Here is a 14,771-nt window from a genome sequence, read left to right as displayed (position 1 = left end):
TCTTCCTCTCCCACTCCCCCTGCTTGTGTTCCCTCTCTCGCTGGCTGTCTCTATCTCTGTCGAATAAATAAATAAAATCTTTAAAAAAAAAAAAAAAGAAGATGTGGTATATATACAATGGAATATTATGCAGCCATCAAAAAATGAAATCTTCAGGCGCCTGGGTGGCTCAGTCATTGGGCATCTGCCTTTGGCTTGGGTCATGGGCTCGGGGTCCTGGGATCGAGCCCCACATGGGGCTCCCTGCTCAGCGGGGAGCCTGCTTCTCCCTCTCCCACTCCCCCTACTTGTGTTCCCTCTCTCACTGTCAAATAAATAAATAAAACCTTTAAAAAAAATTTTTTTAAATGAAATCTTGCCATTTGCAACAACATGGATGGAACCAGAGGGTATTATGCTAAGTGAAATAAGTCAGTCAGAGAAAGACAAATACCATATGATCTCACTCCCATGTGGAATTTAAGAAACAAAACAGAGGATCATAGGGGAACAGAGGAAAAACTGAAACAAGACGACACCAGAGAAGGAGACAAAGCATAAGAGACTCTTACTCTCAGGAAACAAACTGAGGGTTGCTGGAGCCAAGGGGGGGTGGGAGGGACAGGATGGCTGGGTGATGGACACTGGGAGGTTATATGTTGTGAGTGCTGTGTATTGTGTAAGACTGATGAATCACAGACCTGTACCCCCGAAACAAATAATACATTATATGTTGATTAAAAAGAAGAAGAACAGACATTTGCTTGATGTCGGAAACACAGGAATGCTGTTATTTTAAAGCTTTCAATATTTTTCTGATTTTTCATTTGGGGCAAACAGCTCTTGTTTTGAGAAAACAATTGTGTGAGTGTTTCGACCCAAAGGAAAAGCCAAACTTCCATTCTGGAATGAAGTTTGAAGAGCAAGAACCTAGTTTTCCTGCAAATTAATGTCAGCTTTGTCTTTCAGTGTAGGTGGGACTGCATCTTCAATGTGTGTGGACATTAGATGGTGTCATCAGAGCGCGAGGTAAGTCTCTTTTTTCCTTACACCTGGCCCCAGTGAAGGTGGGGTTTGACTCGAGATTTGGCAGACAGCCAAAAATACCCTTACAGGGCCAAAGAAGGATGTCAGTTCAGGACCAAAGAGAGGGATGGCCTCTCAGAGTGCCCCAGGGGAGGGAAACCACCCACAGAGCATTAATATCTGCAGCATACAACTGTGACTTCTCCACTATGAGATTTCTTTTTAATACCTCTTCACCTGGGGCGCCTGGGTGGCTCAGTCGTTAAGCATCTGCCTTCGGCTCAGGGCCCTGATCCCAGTGTTACAGGATCGAGCCCCACATCAGGCTCCTCCGCTGTGAGCCTGTTTCTTCCTCTCCCACTCCCCCTGCTTGTGTTCCCTCTCTCGCTGGCTGTCTCTATCTCTGTCAAATAAATAAAATATTTAAAAATAATAATATCTCCTCATTTGACTTGAAGGGAAGGGAAAAAGCAACAGCCTACCCTCAACTATAATAAGGAAAGAAAGAACAGCTGGGTTTCTGAGGCAGCCCAGAGAGAGTCATCACAGCTCAGAAGAGCCGCGTAGAAGACGGCAGGAAGTCACTGGCAGAATGCCCCAGAGCAGCAGGCTGGCTGTGTGACAAGTGACTATGAGCACAGATTTGTGGAAAGTGTAAGCGTCCCTTAGGAACTTGGGGGGGGGCGGCCTGGGTAGCACAGTCGTTAAGCGTCTGCCTTCGGCTCAGTGCGTGTTCTGGGATCGAGCCCCACATCGGGCTCCTCGGCTGGGAGCCTGCTTCTTCCTCTCCCTCTCCCCTGCTGTGTTCCCTCTCTCGCTGGCTGTCTCTCTGTCATATAAATAAATAAAATCTTAAAAAAAAAACAAAAGGAACTTAGGGAGGGGCTTCCTAGAAGCAGTCACACGCATGCAGTATGGACTATCGTCATATGGGTTTAAAGGAAATGCTGGCCCTTCCGCACTGGCTCACACAGGTGCTGGGGGCCACCTCCCTGATCCCTCCTGCCCACATTACAACTGGTCACTCCCCTGCCATAGTCCAGCCTGATGGGCTTCACCCTTCCACTCCACAGAGCTTAGGTTTTCAACACATTTTAAGATTCATCTGACAGCTTGTAAATATGTCCTACTTCACAGAACCATCCCCAAGAGATAAATGTGTCCTAACCATTGTTTCCTGTCAAAAGCTATATTCTAACTATAAGAACAGCAGTAAGAACAACTAAAAAATTTTAAAAATAGATTCAGCAGTTTCGATAACAATAAAATGAATGAGCTCATAGCCCCATTCTGGCCAATGAAGGCAAGTCTGCTGTGGGGACTTCCAGGAAAGAGTTTTTTTTTTTTTTTTTTTTTTCACCCCAANAAGAGTCACAGAAACAAGATGTCACTTTTTCTGCCTCTGGTTGGATCTGTATGTGATGTCTGGAACTGCTCAGCCACCTTGCTGATGACCTCCCCAAAAAAAGACCACGCAGAAGAGGCCAGAGCCCTAGCTCTGAGTGTCTTGTTATAAAAATAATGTATAGCCAAACTATGGAAAGAGCCCAAATGTCCATTGACTGATGAATGGATAAAGATGTGGTATTGGGACATCTGGGTGGCTCACCTGGTGAGGCATCCAACTCTCAATTTTGGCTCAGGTCATGATCTCAGGGTCATGGGATGGAACCCCGTGTCGAGCTCTGCACTCAGCAGAGTTTGCTTGTCCCTCTCCATCTGCTCCTCCCCCCACTCGCATTCTCTCTCTCAAATATACAAATAAAATCTTTTTTAAAAAGATGTGATACGTACATACAATGGAATATTATTCAGCCATCAAAAAAGAATGAAATCTTGCCATTGGCAATGGCATGGATGGAACTAGAATATATTATGCTAAGTGAAATGAGTGAGAGAAAGACAAATACCATACGATCTCACTCATAGGTGGAATTTAAGAAACAAAACAGATTTTAAAAAAAAGAAACAAAACAGATGAACTTATGGGAAAGAAACTGACAGAGAGGGAGGGAGGCAAACCATGAGACTCTTTTTTTTTTTAAAAGATTTTATTTATTNTTAAATATTTTATTTATTTATTCAACAGACATAGAGACAGCCAGCGAGAGAGGGAACACAAGCAGGGGGAGTGGGAGAGGAAGAAGCAGGCTCATAGCGGAGGAGCCTGATGTGGGGCTCGATCCCATAACGCTGGGATCACACCCTGAGCCAAAGGCAGATGCTTAACCGCTGTGCCACCCAGGCGCCCCAAACCATGAGGCTCTTAACAGAGAACAAACTTAAGGTTGATGGAGGGAGGTGGGGGAGGGATGGGCTAAATGGGGGATGGGCATTAAGGAGGGCACTTGTTATGATGAGCACTGGGTGTTGCATGTAAGTGATGAATCCTGAATTCTACTCCTGAGACCAATATTGCCCTATATGTTAACTAACTAGAATTTAAATAAAAATGTTAGGGCACCTGGGTGGCTCAGCCGGTTAGGCATCTGCCTTCAGTTTGTGTCATGATCTTGGGGTCCTAGAATCGAGCCCCACATCAGGCTCCCGGCTCAGTGCGGAGTCTGCTTCTCCCTCTCCCTCTGCTGCTCCCCCTGCTTGTGCTCTGTCTCTCAAATGAATAAAATCTTTAAAACAAAAACTTTAGAATTTAAATAAAAATGTGAAACTAAATAAATAATAAGGATAATGTATTTCTCTATTGTTTAGGCCAGCTGGTTTTCTATTACCAGAAACATTCTGATATAGTAGGGGCTCAATAAAGTTTTAATTAAATGGATACCTACATTTGCTAAAAATAGGATCCCCAATAGTAACTGCTAGTCACGTATTATTTTAAAACTATACTTGAACTTCCTCAATTCTTTGGTACAAGTTTGATTAAAAGGTATTTCACCCATTGAATGACAGCAATACTTTCAAACGGTGGTTCCCAACCCTGGCTGCACTTTAGGTCCACTAGGAGAGGTTTCTTTTTTAAAAAAATGCTGATGCCCAGGCCCCCTTCCAGACCAAGTATTTAGTATCTGTTGAAAGCCCCCCCCCCCGCCAGCCCCACCTCTGCACTTGCTTATGCTTGGCATAACCAGCCATGCTGGTCTCCTCTCTGTTCCTCAAATACACCAAACGCTGCCACTGCCCGGGCTCCGGCACTCCCTTATGCTGCCCCACCTTTTGCAAAGCTGCCTCCACTCATCTTTCAGGTCCCACTTAAAGACTCCCCTCCTAGAAAGCCTAACCATCTGATTGTAAGTAGGATCCCAAACTTCTCCCATTCAATCTGATCATCCCTGCTGCTGTGTGTAGTTATTATCAAATAAAGGAACAGAGCTATCTCATTTGAATAAAGAACTCTGACACAAAATTAGGAAAAGTAGGGGAAGCCTGGGTGGCTCAGTCAATTAAGCGTCTGCCTTCAGCTCAGGTCATGATCCCAGGGTCCTGGGACCAAGTCCTGCGGGCTCCTTGCTCAGTGAGGAGCCCGCTGCTCCCCCTGCTTGTGCTCTCTCTCTTCTCCCTGGCAAATAAATAAAATCTTTAAAAAAAAAATTAGGAGGAGCTAGGAGATTTCGGGAATTTAGATAATGTCCAGTCAGGACAGTCAAGAAACTTTCGTTAGTGCAACCTTTGAGTTAGGTCTTGACATTGGGCAGGATTTGATTTGTTGAGGTGGGAGTAGTGGTATTTTAGAAAGAGGGAGCAGCTTGAGTGGGAAAAGGTGGAAAATGGAAGGGAGCATATGGAGAAAAGAAGTGGCCAGCAGATAAGGGAGGCAGGGAAGACAGCATTTTGAGGGGTTAGATCTGATGAGATACAGTAATAGAGGGTCTGCATTGGATAATAGCTACATTAGATGTTGGGGAGTAATTCCAACAGGAAGTGGCTGCAGCACTGAAAGGAAAAGGAGAAAGTAAAAGGCATTGGGGCAGAGGGAGCGGGATAGTAAAAAGCCTCTGTAGGGAGTAAAGGTAAAAGCATAATTTGCTTGGGGCACCTGGGTGGCACAGCGGTTGAGCGTCTGCCTTCAGCTCAGGGCGTGATCCCGGAGTTCTAGGATCGAGCCCCACATCGGGCACCTCTGCTAGGAGCCTGCTTCTTCCTCTCCCACTCCCCCTGCCTGTGTTCCCTCTCTCGCTGGCTGTCTCTATCTCTCTCGAATAAATTAAAAAAAAAAAAAAAGCATAATTTGCTTGGTCAACCACAACCGCTTGGGGGCGCTGCAGGCCTCATGACTAAACCAAAACCTGTCCTAGGAGCTCGCTTTTCCGGCAGAAATGAGCACTACACACCGACGCGGCTAATCCTTTACTAAATGGCACTTGCCAAGCTTTAACAATATACCTCTGTGAGGGCCATATTTATAACTTGGCGAGAGTTTTGTTGTGTTTTCAGACAAAATATAAAAAGGTACACTGTTTTAAATAAATGCAAGCTACCTGCTTTTCTAGTTTATTCAAGACTCATCTATGTAAGTGAACCCTCTCATAGCACTGATTCATGTGCGAAACCAAACTTCAGGGTGCTTCGAGGTTTAAGTCACTCCGTGAAACTGAACAAGTCTAGTATCTGTTCTTTTAATTGACTGAAGACCCCTTAATAACAGAAATGCTTCTTATTCATCACTGTATCTCTATGGTTCCTGTGTTGGAGGGGCCTGTAAATGCTTCACAAGGGATTGTGTTGGCTTGGTAGTTTTATTCTTGAGAAAATGACATGAGGTACTTTCCTTTATGCAAGATGAAGAGATATTAGAACTCTTGTCAAAACTATAAAAGATGTAAAGTGAAAAAGCAAGGTACAGGACAGGCTGCAAACAGTATGCTACCTTTTGTAAGAGAGGATATAAATACTGGTTGTTTGCATACGCATAAACTCTTAAAGTACGTTGAGGGGGAATGGGGCTGGAGAACTGGGTGGATGGAAGACAGCATGGAGGACGTTATATACTATTTTAAACTTTTAAAGATTTTTTTTAATGTTTTTATTTAACTAAGAGAGAGAGCATGCACAAGTTGGGGAAGGGGCTGAGGGAGAGGGAGCAGCAGACTCCCCGCTGAGCAGGGAGCCAGACACAGAGCTGGATCCCAGGACCTGAGTTCATGACCTGAGCCGAAGGCACTCAGCCGAATGGGCCATGCAGGTGCCCCTAAAGATTTACCTGAGAGAGTGCAAGCAAGGGGAGGAACAGAGGGAGAGAAACTCAAGCAGACTCCCCAGTGGGCAGGGAGCCTGACATGGGGTTCCATTCCACAACCCTGAGATCATGACTTGAGCTGAAATCACAAGTCAGACGCTTAATGGACTGAGCCACCCAGGCGCCCTTACTTTAAACTTTCTATGTATCCAAAACACATGAAGTATTACCTACTCAAAAAATTAAAAATAGAAAAGTATCATGGGACAAATAATTATAAAAATAAGTCCTAAAGAGGATTATCTTTAATTATCCCTAAGAACATTACATAGAAATCTCATATTTATGCCATACTTTTCAAAATATTATTATACAAAAGAGCTGTGCTTAAGGATGTACTTTGCAGCAGCAGTATAACAACAAACACCTGGAAACAAATGTTGGTGCACACAAATCATAGGGCAGCCGTAGAATGGAATAGCAAGAGTGCTAAAAAGGAGGAGGTAGATCTAGATATGGTGACATGAAAAGATGTCCATAATTAGCCTTAAAAAAGCTGAGAAACCCTGTATGGCCAATGGTCCCATGTTACATGTACATGTGTATATACAAATGTATGTACACAAGTAACTATGGTGTATTTATTACATAATATAGGGTTAAAGTCCAAAAAAGCACCAAACCTTAAAAGTAGTTATCACCAGGAAAAGAGTTAACCCTGGGAAATTATGAACTTAGGTGGACTTTATCACACACACACACACACACACACACACTGTATATATGTTGTAATTAAAATAAGCAGCAAATATATTCCAAACTTGTTTCTTCCTGGGAGTAAACTTACATGAACTCTCTACATCAATTTTAACGTGTTTATAATTGTTTTTCAGAACTTTTCTATTTACACTTGTAATTAGCAATTCCTTTCGTTAAACTGGACAGGCAGCACTTGACTTCAAAGAACCAAGTGTTCTTCAGGGAATTCCCAACTGAGCATCCCCACCAGGCTGACAGTTTTATTTGACGGTGCTGACGCTCTTGTGCTCCAATGCCAAGGTCCCTCTAGCTCTGCGCGAGGAACTCAGGGTCTCCACCGTAAGAGAAATTCGGCTAGAACAACATGATCCAGCCCAACATTCGCAAAACTGTGAGTCACCGAACCTCTTGTACTTGGAACACTTTGTATTTTTTAAGTTATGCCTACACCCAACATGGGGCTCAAACTCACAAACCTGATGTCAAGAGTTGCAGACTTCAGAGTCAGCCAGGCACCCCTGGAAGACTTTTAAAAAGCACTCATTATCACTGATTTAGGAACCATGTCACACCTGTCCTGCAGAGTGGTCATCTTCAGGATGCTGTTGAGGTTTTCCCTCCAATGCTAGAACGAGTTTGCAATAAGCATCAGATTTTTTGCGGGTCGCCTTCATGTGGTGACCAGAAGAGCTAGTGGAGTTCCTGAGATTGTTTCTTAACCTGTATGTCAACTTACATGGATGACTCCTGGAAATTAAGTGTACTACACATTTTGTGTACTATCAACAAAGTGAAAAACCTCAACAATTAGCCTGACTTACGTATTTCTCAAGTGGCATTTTCTAGTTTGATCCCTAAAGCCAAGGATGTGGACTTAAGCTATTTTACTTTTGGTCGACAACACAAAAGTTTGCTGCACACCTGAGGTTGCACATGGATACCCTAAAACTGGGGAAGGGGACAACAGCGGTGCTTTGCCCTGGGCACAGTCCCTTAATGGTTTTGATGTCTGGGGTACCTACCACCAGGTGGCGACTCCTTACATTCAACCAGCTTCCCTGGACTTCCACCTTTGCTTGTAGTTGACAAAGAATTCCTCACGAGCAGCATCTGATGGGGTAAAAGCTACTATAAACTTTCCCAAGTAAAGACAGAGACAGTCGCCTCTCCCACCAATTGTTATATACAAATCCTTCATCTGTAGTCTTAGGAAATTAAGGATCATCTTGACAACTTACATTTCTATTAACAATCGTCATTATCTAAATAACCACTGATTCCTAAACTTCTGAGCATAATGCCAGACACACTTTTTATATACATTATTTGCCATTCTTTTTAAAATACCTGGTAAAACGGCTTTCTGTGCAGTTCAAATTTCAATAGACCTATGCATTAAACCGGGTTCTTCTGTAGATTTCACCACCCCCACCCTCTTTGTAGTATCTCCCTCCTGCTGGCAGCCCAGAAACTTTCCCACTGTTACCTCACAAACCAACCTCAACTTCAGTATTTTTAAAATCAGTAGGTTTATTTATTTTCATTTTTCAAGGTTTTTTTATTTGACAGAGAGACAGCCAGAGAGAGAGAGGGAACACAAGCAGGGGGAGTGGGAGAGGAAGCAGCAGGCTTCCAGTGGAGGAGCCTGATGTGGGGCTCGATCCCATAACGCCAGGATCACACCCTGAGCTGAAGACAAGACGCTTAACGACTGAGCCACCCAGGTGCCCCCAAAAATCAGTAGGTTTACGAGTACACCTACATGTAAGCTACATACGGAGAATCCTAACTGCAACCTCTGAATTTTTTAAGACCTTCTGGTTACTAAAATCACTTGATAGACTGAAAACCCTGACCCCCTCAAACCCCATCCAAACGAAAGAGAGCACCTCTCCCCATAAAAACTCACACTATTTGGGAATGCAACAACTTTATTGAAAGAAAAGTGCAATGTATTTTGTCAGCAGCTTGAAAGGGGGAACTTAGACCCCTCCCCTCAAGCGCAGGACCAAGTGCAGAGTGGATTCCTTCTGGATGTTGTAGTCAGACAGGGTGCGCCCATCTTCCAGCTGTTTCCCGGCAAAGATCAACCTCTGCTGGTCCGGGGGGATGCCCTCCTTGTCCTGGATCTTCGCCTTGACATTCTCGATGGTGTCGCTGGGCTCCACCTCCAGGGTGATGGTCTTACCGGTCAAAGGTCTTCACGAAGATCTGCATTGTCTGTCACAAAAAAAAACAAAGAACCCAGGAGTGTAGCAGACAACTCACAGGATCCTACCGCTAAGTTACTGATCGTATTGCGCGTTTGCCCAGGACTCAAAGAAGCCTCACCTAAGAAAGCTAACCGGAAAAAATAGGACAGGCTCCCTAAGCTCAAATAAGCTCCAAAGCCAACTTTCAGACCCCTACAAGGAGAGAAAAACACGGATACCGGTCAAGTGAAGACGCGGGCCTCACTTTTCTTCCCCTCCCACCTCACTGATGTCTGCCCCGGGCCTAACCCTTGTGTCCCGCGACTGACCAAAGTCAGCTTCATACATAGGACCAGGAAGCCCCACCCCGGATTGTGAGCCGACAAAGGGGTGACATCACGTGACCGACGGGGCGAGGGAGTCGTCCCGTCCCCTAGAATGGGCGCAGGACGCTGAGTGGCACCCGCACTTAGTGCCCACTCGTTGCGACGAGACGCGGAGCTTGGCGCCAGCGCGGCCGCGGAACACACGTCGGCTTCCCCCCACTCACACTGCGCGATAAGCCCCGTAAAAGCCTCACGGGCCCGTCGCGCTGTCATCCACTCACAACCATCCCCCCTCCCAGGCTTCTCTCTCCAACCTCACAGCCCGCCTCGCAGCCCGGCTTCTCCCAGCCAGGGATCCGAAGCGGCCGCCATTTTGCTGCGTCCCCCCTCCTCAGAGAACTCCCGCTCCCGCGCCCCGGGCGACTAAAACCCTCCAGCGCTGTCCCGCTGGTACAGCCTCCCGCCTCCCCTGCAGCCACTCGACCACAAGACCCCCGGGCCAGCATAGCGGCCCACTCCTCACCAAGAGGCTGTGACAGCAGCACACGCAAAGGAAGGAAAACTGAACTCCCGGCCTCCTCGGAACTGCCTGCGCCACACCCGGCGCCTCCTTATATAGCATTCGGTAGCCCCGCTCCAATGGATCCCTCCGCAGAAACGCCGAGAAGGGACTACTTTTCTCACACTTCAGGCCCTTTGGAGAGATAACTAGTGCCCCCCCAAAACATCTAAGAGACCCCCTGAAATGTTTACCTATCAAGGATGGGCTGTAGGGCTGAATCTAGTGAGGAAGGGGCCGCTGTCCTCGTCTCCCGCGCGGAGGGATCAACGCGTTCGTTGAGTGCTACGTCCGCGGACTTGGCCGGCGCTCGACCTCGGGGGCGGGGGCGGGGGCGGGGGCTTCGGAGGCCGACTCTGCCCGAGACCCACCCGGCCGCGGCGGCGGGGTTAGGGGCTCGCTGCGCAGTGGCAAGCAAGTGTGCAAATTAAAGCCTTCCGGAGAGAGGGGAGGCGGCCGAGACCCGGCTGTGCTCTGAGCCTCTCAGCTCCCCCGCTCTCGGCTCCGAGTGGGGGGCGAGAAAGAGGGGGGGNAAGATCGCGGCGCAGGGGTCGGACGCGGGCAGGCCTGGGTATCCAGCCTGCGCTCGGGGAGTGGGGGAGCGAGACCCCGGCGCCCCTCTGGGGAGTGCAAGTGGGCAGGCCACGCCGAAGTCTGAAAAGGGGAGCAGGAACCCCAAAGGCTTTGTCCGCCTACTCGAGGGGCATCTGGAAGCCGAGCGAACTTTCTAGATTGTTCTTTGGCCTTCCTGTTTCATCTGCGCCAAATTGGGTTCAAGAAGACTGTACTTGAATACAACACGGAGGCGTCCCCTCTTCATTCCTGTCGATATTCGGTGGAGCTCAGTAGTCCAACCTAGTTAGACCTGAGGTTTCAAACACACTAATTGAATCCCCATCCTGTACGTTTGTTGGGGGGGGGCACAATTTAATATCCCAAATATAAAATTTAATTCTACGGCAAAGTTCCAGTTGAATAAAAGAAGAGAAAACGATTGCCGGCCAGATATTTTCCGTTTTAACCACCACCCATTTTGTGATTTCTAAGGGTCATTTCTTCAACATCTTTTTAAAGTATTTTTAAACTATATGAATATAAGAAAGATAAAATATACGAATATGGTGAGAAGTTAAGAGGTTTTTGGAAGTTTACGGTGAAAAGTTTCCCTCACATCCTCAATTCCCCAGCCACTGCCCCTTCTGGACTCTTCTAGAAATATTCCCATTTCTACAATATAGGGGGCGGGGAAGATATTTTAATTTCCATCCTCAAAGCCTTCAAAGAAAAAAAAAAAAGAAGGAAAATTGCCTAAAAAAATGTTCTGCCATTAAAAAAAGACTCATTCTGGTTTTAAATTATGAACATTGTATTATTTAAACTTTCTTAAAATGTGAATCAAAACAAAACTGCCATGTATTTTCTTTGGTGATCCGTGTATGTAGGTATTTTTGAAAAAAGGTCTGAGGAAGTTTCAAAATAGACTTTAGTCTGTGCAATTCTTAACATTTTTCAAAGAGAATGAATTTGTTACTGGGAGATTTAAATGAATAATAAAAACAAAATGTCATTTTTCAGGTTATTTGGAGACCCCAATAACTGCCAATCCAGATTTTTGTGAAGGTTATTTCTGGAAAGAAGTTTTAAAGGAACAAAACACAGAGGTTCTTCATAGGGGAACTTCTCCCCAGATTTCTTCAGGCAGAAGTTTCAGAGAACCAGAACGCCGAGGTTCTTTCTAAGGTGACCAGGCTTAGCTTCGTACCACACCCTGCCCACTTTTGGCTGTGGCTTTTGCTGCCAGCCTCATGATTCATGTTATTTAAAGGCTGAGTCACGAGCTTTGTGACATAGCTTTTTCCAGAGTCCAAAAGGTACAGAGAAAAACAGGCCTGATTTCAGAGGCAGGGGAGGGAGAGGAGGAAGGAGGAAGAAGAAAGGCTCAGAGGGTGGGAAGTGGGTCCAGGGTTATCTCCAAGGAGAAAACAACATTCTTATGAGCTGAGAACACTGATGTTGTCCCCAACAGGGAAAAGAAAAAATGCTCTGAAACACCCCTGCATTCCGTAAGTCCCACAGTGGATTGTGTGAGAGCAAATAGAAATAAACATTTGTCAGAGAGCGCTAAGGTGACAGGGAGGGGAAAAGAAACTGAGACAAGTGGCCGGTGGTGTTTCTCTAGAGCAGTGATTCTCAACCAAGGAGTGACCTGGCCCCTCAGTGGACTTTGGCAATGTCTGGAGACCATTTTTGGTTGTCCCAGCTGTGATGGGTGAGGAAGTATCATTGGCATTTGGTAATAGAGGCCTGAGATGCTGTTGCACGTCCCAGACGACACAATCACCCCGCCCCAAATGTCGGTAATGCCAAGGAGGTTGAGAAACCCAGCCCTACAGAGGAATTTTGTTGTTCTCGTTACAACTGCTTTTCTATTTGCTGAGAAAGCCTCCCAAAACCTACATGTCCCACTTGGACCCAGGAACTGGGTATCAAGTCACGTCCCTGAAACCTAAAATCCCCTGACCTAGAATGTAACGTGCTAGAATGTGCGAGATGCAGGGTGAGTCACTGGATCCATTTTCAGTTCCTTCCACCCACAGATCCGGCCTTTGCAAGCGCCCCAGAAGAGACTGCCTCAGAGCCAGCACCAATGGAAGAGTGACAGAGGCCCAGCAACAGGGCGGGATTGGCGGGCAGGAGTGAGCACGTGATGGGCTGAGCTCACAAAGGGCCTGGGTGTCGGGCTGCTGTGGGGGTGGGGGGGGGCTGGTGGAGTGGTTCCTGTTTGTCGGCCTGCCTTTCTTCCTTCCCTAAAGAATTTGGTTCCCCTGAAGGTCACAGCCATGTATGGGACTTAACTCAGCATCATGAGAAAGTCCAAGAGCCAATGATCTGCAAACATTCCCCCCCCCGCCCCCGCCAAGAGAAAGAGTGAAATCAAGAGCTGGCTGGGAAACGTTTGCCTTGCTTTGTCATTGGTTATATAACCATAAAAGGTAGTCAAAGGTATCTGCAGCTTAGGGGGCAAAGAAAGCCCAAAGGACTCTTCTTTTTCCTGTTTACACGCGTGCATTTGCGTTGTGTAGCAGGGCCCAGGCTGCTCCAGTGTAAAAATAACCAGATAACCGGTTTCATCCCCCACCAGGCAGCAAATCAGACTTCAGTTCCAGTCCCCAAATTTGCCTCCCTCAGGGNCCACCAGGCAGAAAATCAGACTTCAGTTCCAGTCCCCAAATTTGCCTCCCTCAGGAAGATTGAGAAGTTAGTCTACAGGGGATTGGTTTTGTTCTTAATTCGTTGTTTTTAAGTTATGGCACAATATACGCATAACAAAATTTACCATCTTAACCTTTTTTAAGCCTACAGTTCAGTCGTGTTAGGTATACTGTGGGGGGAGGGGGATAATTTTCCCTTTACCCTCAGTTCTTACCTGAGACCCCTGTAATGAAAGACAGATTAACAAGAGAGGGGGGAGGGAAAAGCCCAGAAGTTTATGAACATGTATAGTTCATGTAAACATGGGAAATACTCAGAGGAAAATGAATAACTCAGAGGTGGTTTTAGAATTTAGGCTTAAAGACCATCTTAATAGGGAAAGAGAAGGGGGATATAGGCCTTTCAGTGAGGAGTAAATGGTTTTTAGCGAAGATGAATAGAATAGATGGAAGGTAGGATAGTTTGTGACAGTTTAGTGTCTTACTGACATGGGAAACAAAGGCAGAAGAAAAATTAGTAAATTTCATTACTACCTACAGCCCATTGACGAGTCCTTGAAACAGGCAGAGTGACCTTCCTCTAGGGACTCAACAGCCTCGATGTTAATACTTTGCTGAGGGCAAAGGACAATCCTAGCCCAACCCCCAGGATGCTGGGAGTCTACTTTAACATATAAAAATTCCTTTAGAAATTTCCTTTATCTCTAAGCCCCCAAGATACATGTTGGCAGTCATCCACCAAGCATATGGCCCACTGAGATACATCTGAGGGGTCTCATGACTCAGGTTTTATTAAACAGTAATAAATGACATTTTCCCTACACTAGCTAGCCCCCTCAAGGTCCTGGAAACCTTGCTTCCAAATTCCTTAGAGACTTATGCTGTCCTTAACCCCCTCCCAGCTTGAAAGTATACAATGGGTCACTCCTCATGACCCCAGTGCAGCTCTTTCTTCTCACTGGTCCTGTCCCTGTGCTTGAATAAAATCACCTTTTTGCACCAAAGATGTCTCAAAAATTCATTCTTGGCCGTTGGCTTTGAACCCTAACGTCTTTCCTACAGCATTACTTCTAGTCTCCCGTCTTGTTCCTTGGTTGGTGAAACTCCGGAGAGGGGGTCTACAATGGCTAAGCCCATTGGAAGGATCTGCGTTTAGGACGTAAGGAGAGTTCACAGACAGCCTCTTGCCCTATCTGCTATTTTTCAAGTAATTTCAGCTCAAAGTAATATCAAAGTGGTATATTTGGTGCTTTCATATCCTGCTACCCTTCAATATTCATATTGTCGTGCAACCGTCACCACCACCCATCTCCAGAATTCTTTCATCTTGCAAACCTGACCCTCTGTGCCCATTTAAAAAAGCTCTCTGGGGAAGGGGGCACCTGGGTGGCTCAGTAGGTTAAGCGTCTGCCTCTGGCTCAGGTCATGATCCCAGGGTCCTGAGAGAGAGCCCCTCTCCCTCTGCTGGACTCTTGATCTTGGCTCAGGCTGTGATCCAGGGGTCCTGGAATCAAGCCCCAAAGCGGGCTGTACAATCAGCATGGAGTCGGCTCGAGATCCTCTCTCTTTCTCTCTCTCTCTCTC

At 46.3% G+C, this 14,771-nt stretch overlaps 1 protein-coding gene and 1 long non-coding RNA gene across 4 annotated transcripts in view; one reads left to right on the top strand and one right to left on the bottom strand.

The window, feature by feature from the left end:
- The window catches only part of LOC117795306, a 24,522-nt gene extending 11,377 nt beyond the window's left edge, over positions 1–13,145 (top strand). Inside the window, exons 2-4 of one of the 3 annotated variants that reach the window (XR_004619278.1) lie at positions 949–1,008; positions 7,199–7,289; positions 12,573–13,145. This is a non-coding gene — a long non-coding RNA (uncharacterized LOC117795306). Of the gene's footprint in view, positions 1–687; positions 1,009–7,084; positions 7,290–12,572 lie in introns of those variants that run through there. The other 2 variants (XR_004619279.1, XR_004619277.1) reach the window with 2 other exon arrangements.
- On the bottom strand, positions 8,812–9,115 carry LOC100474009 (ubiquitin). Its single transcript, XM_034639662.1, is given in 2 exon segments — positions 8,812–9,093; positions 9,095–9,115. Coding segments are annotated over 2 exon segments (234 nt in total). The 3' UTR covers positions 8,812–8,880.
- Positions 13,146–14,771: the final 1,626 nt, after the last annotated feature.

The sequence above is a fragment of the Ailuropoda melanoleuca genome, chromosome 12 (assembly GCF_002007445.2).
Source record: "Ailuropoda melanoleuca isolate Jingjing chromosome 12, ASM200744v2, whole genome shotgun sequence".
NCBI classification, from domain to species: Eukaryota; Metazoa; Chordata; class Mammalia; order Carnivora; family Ursidae; genus Ailuropoda; species Ailuropoda melanoleuca.
This window is presented reverse-complemented; position numbering and strand designations above follow the sequence as displayed.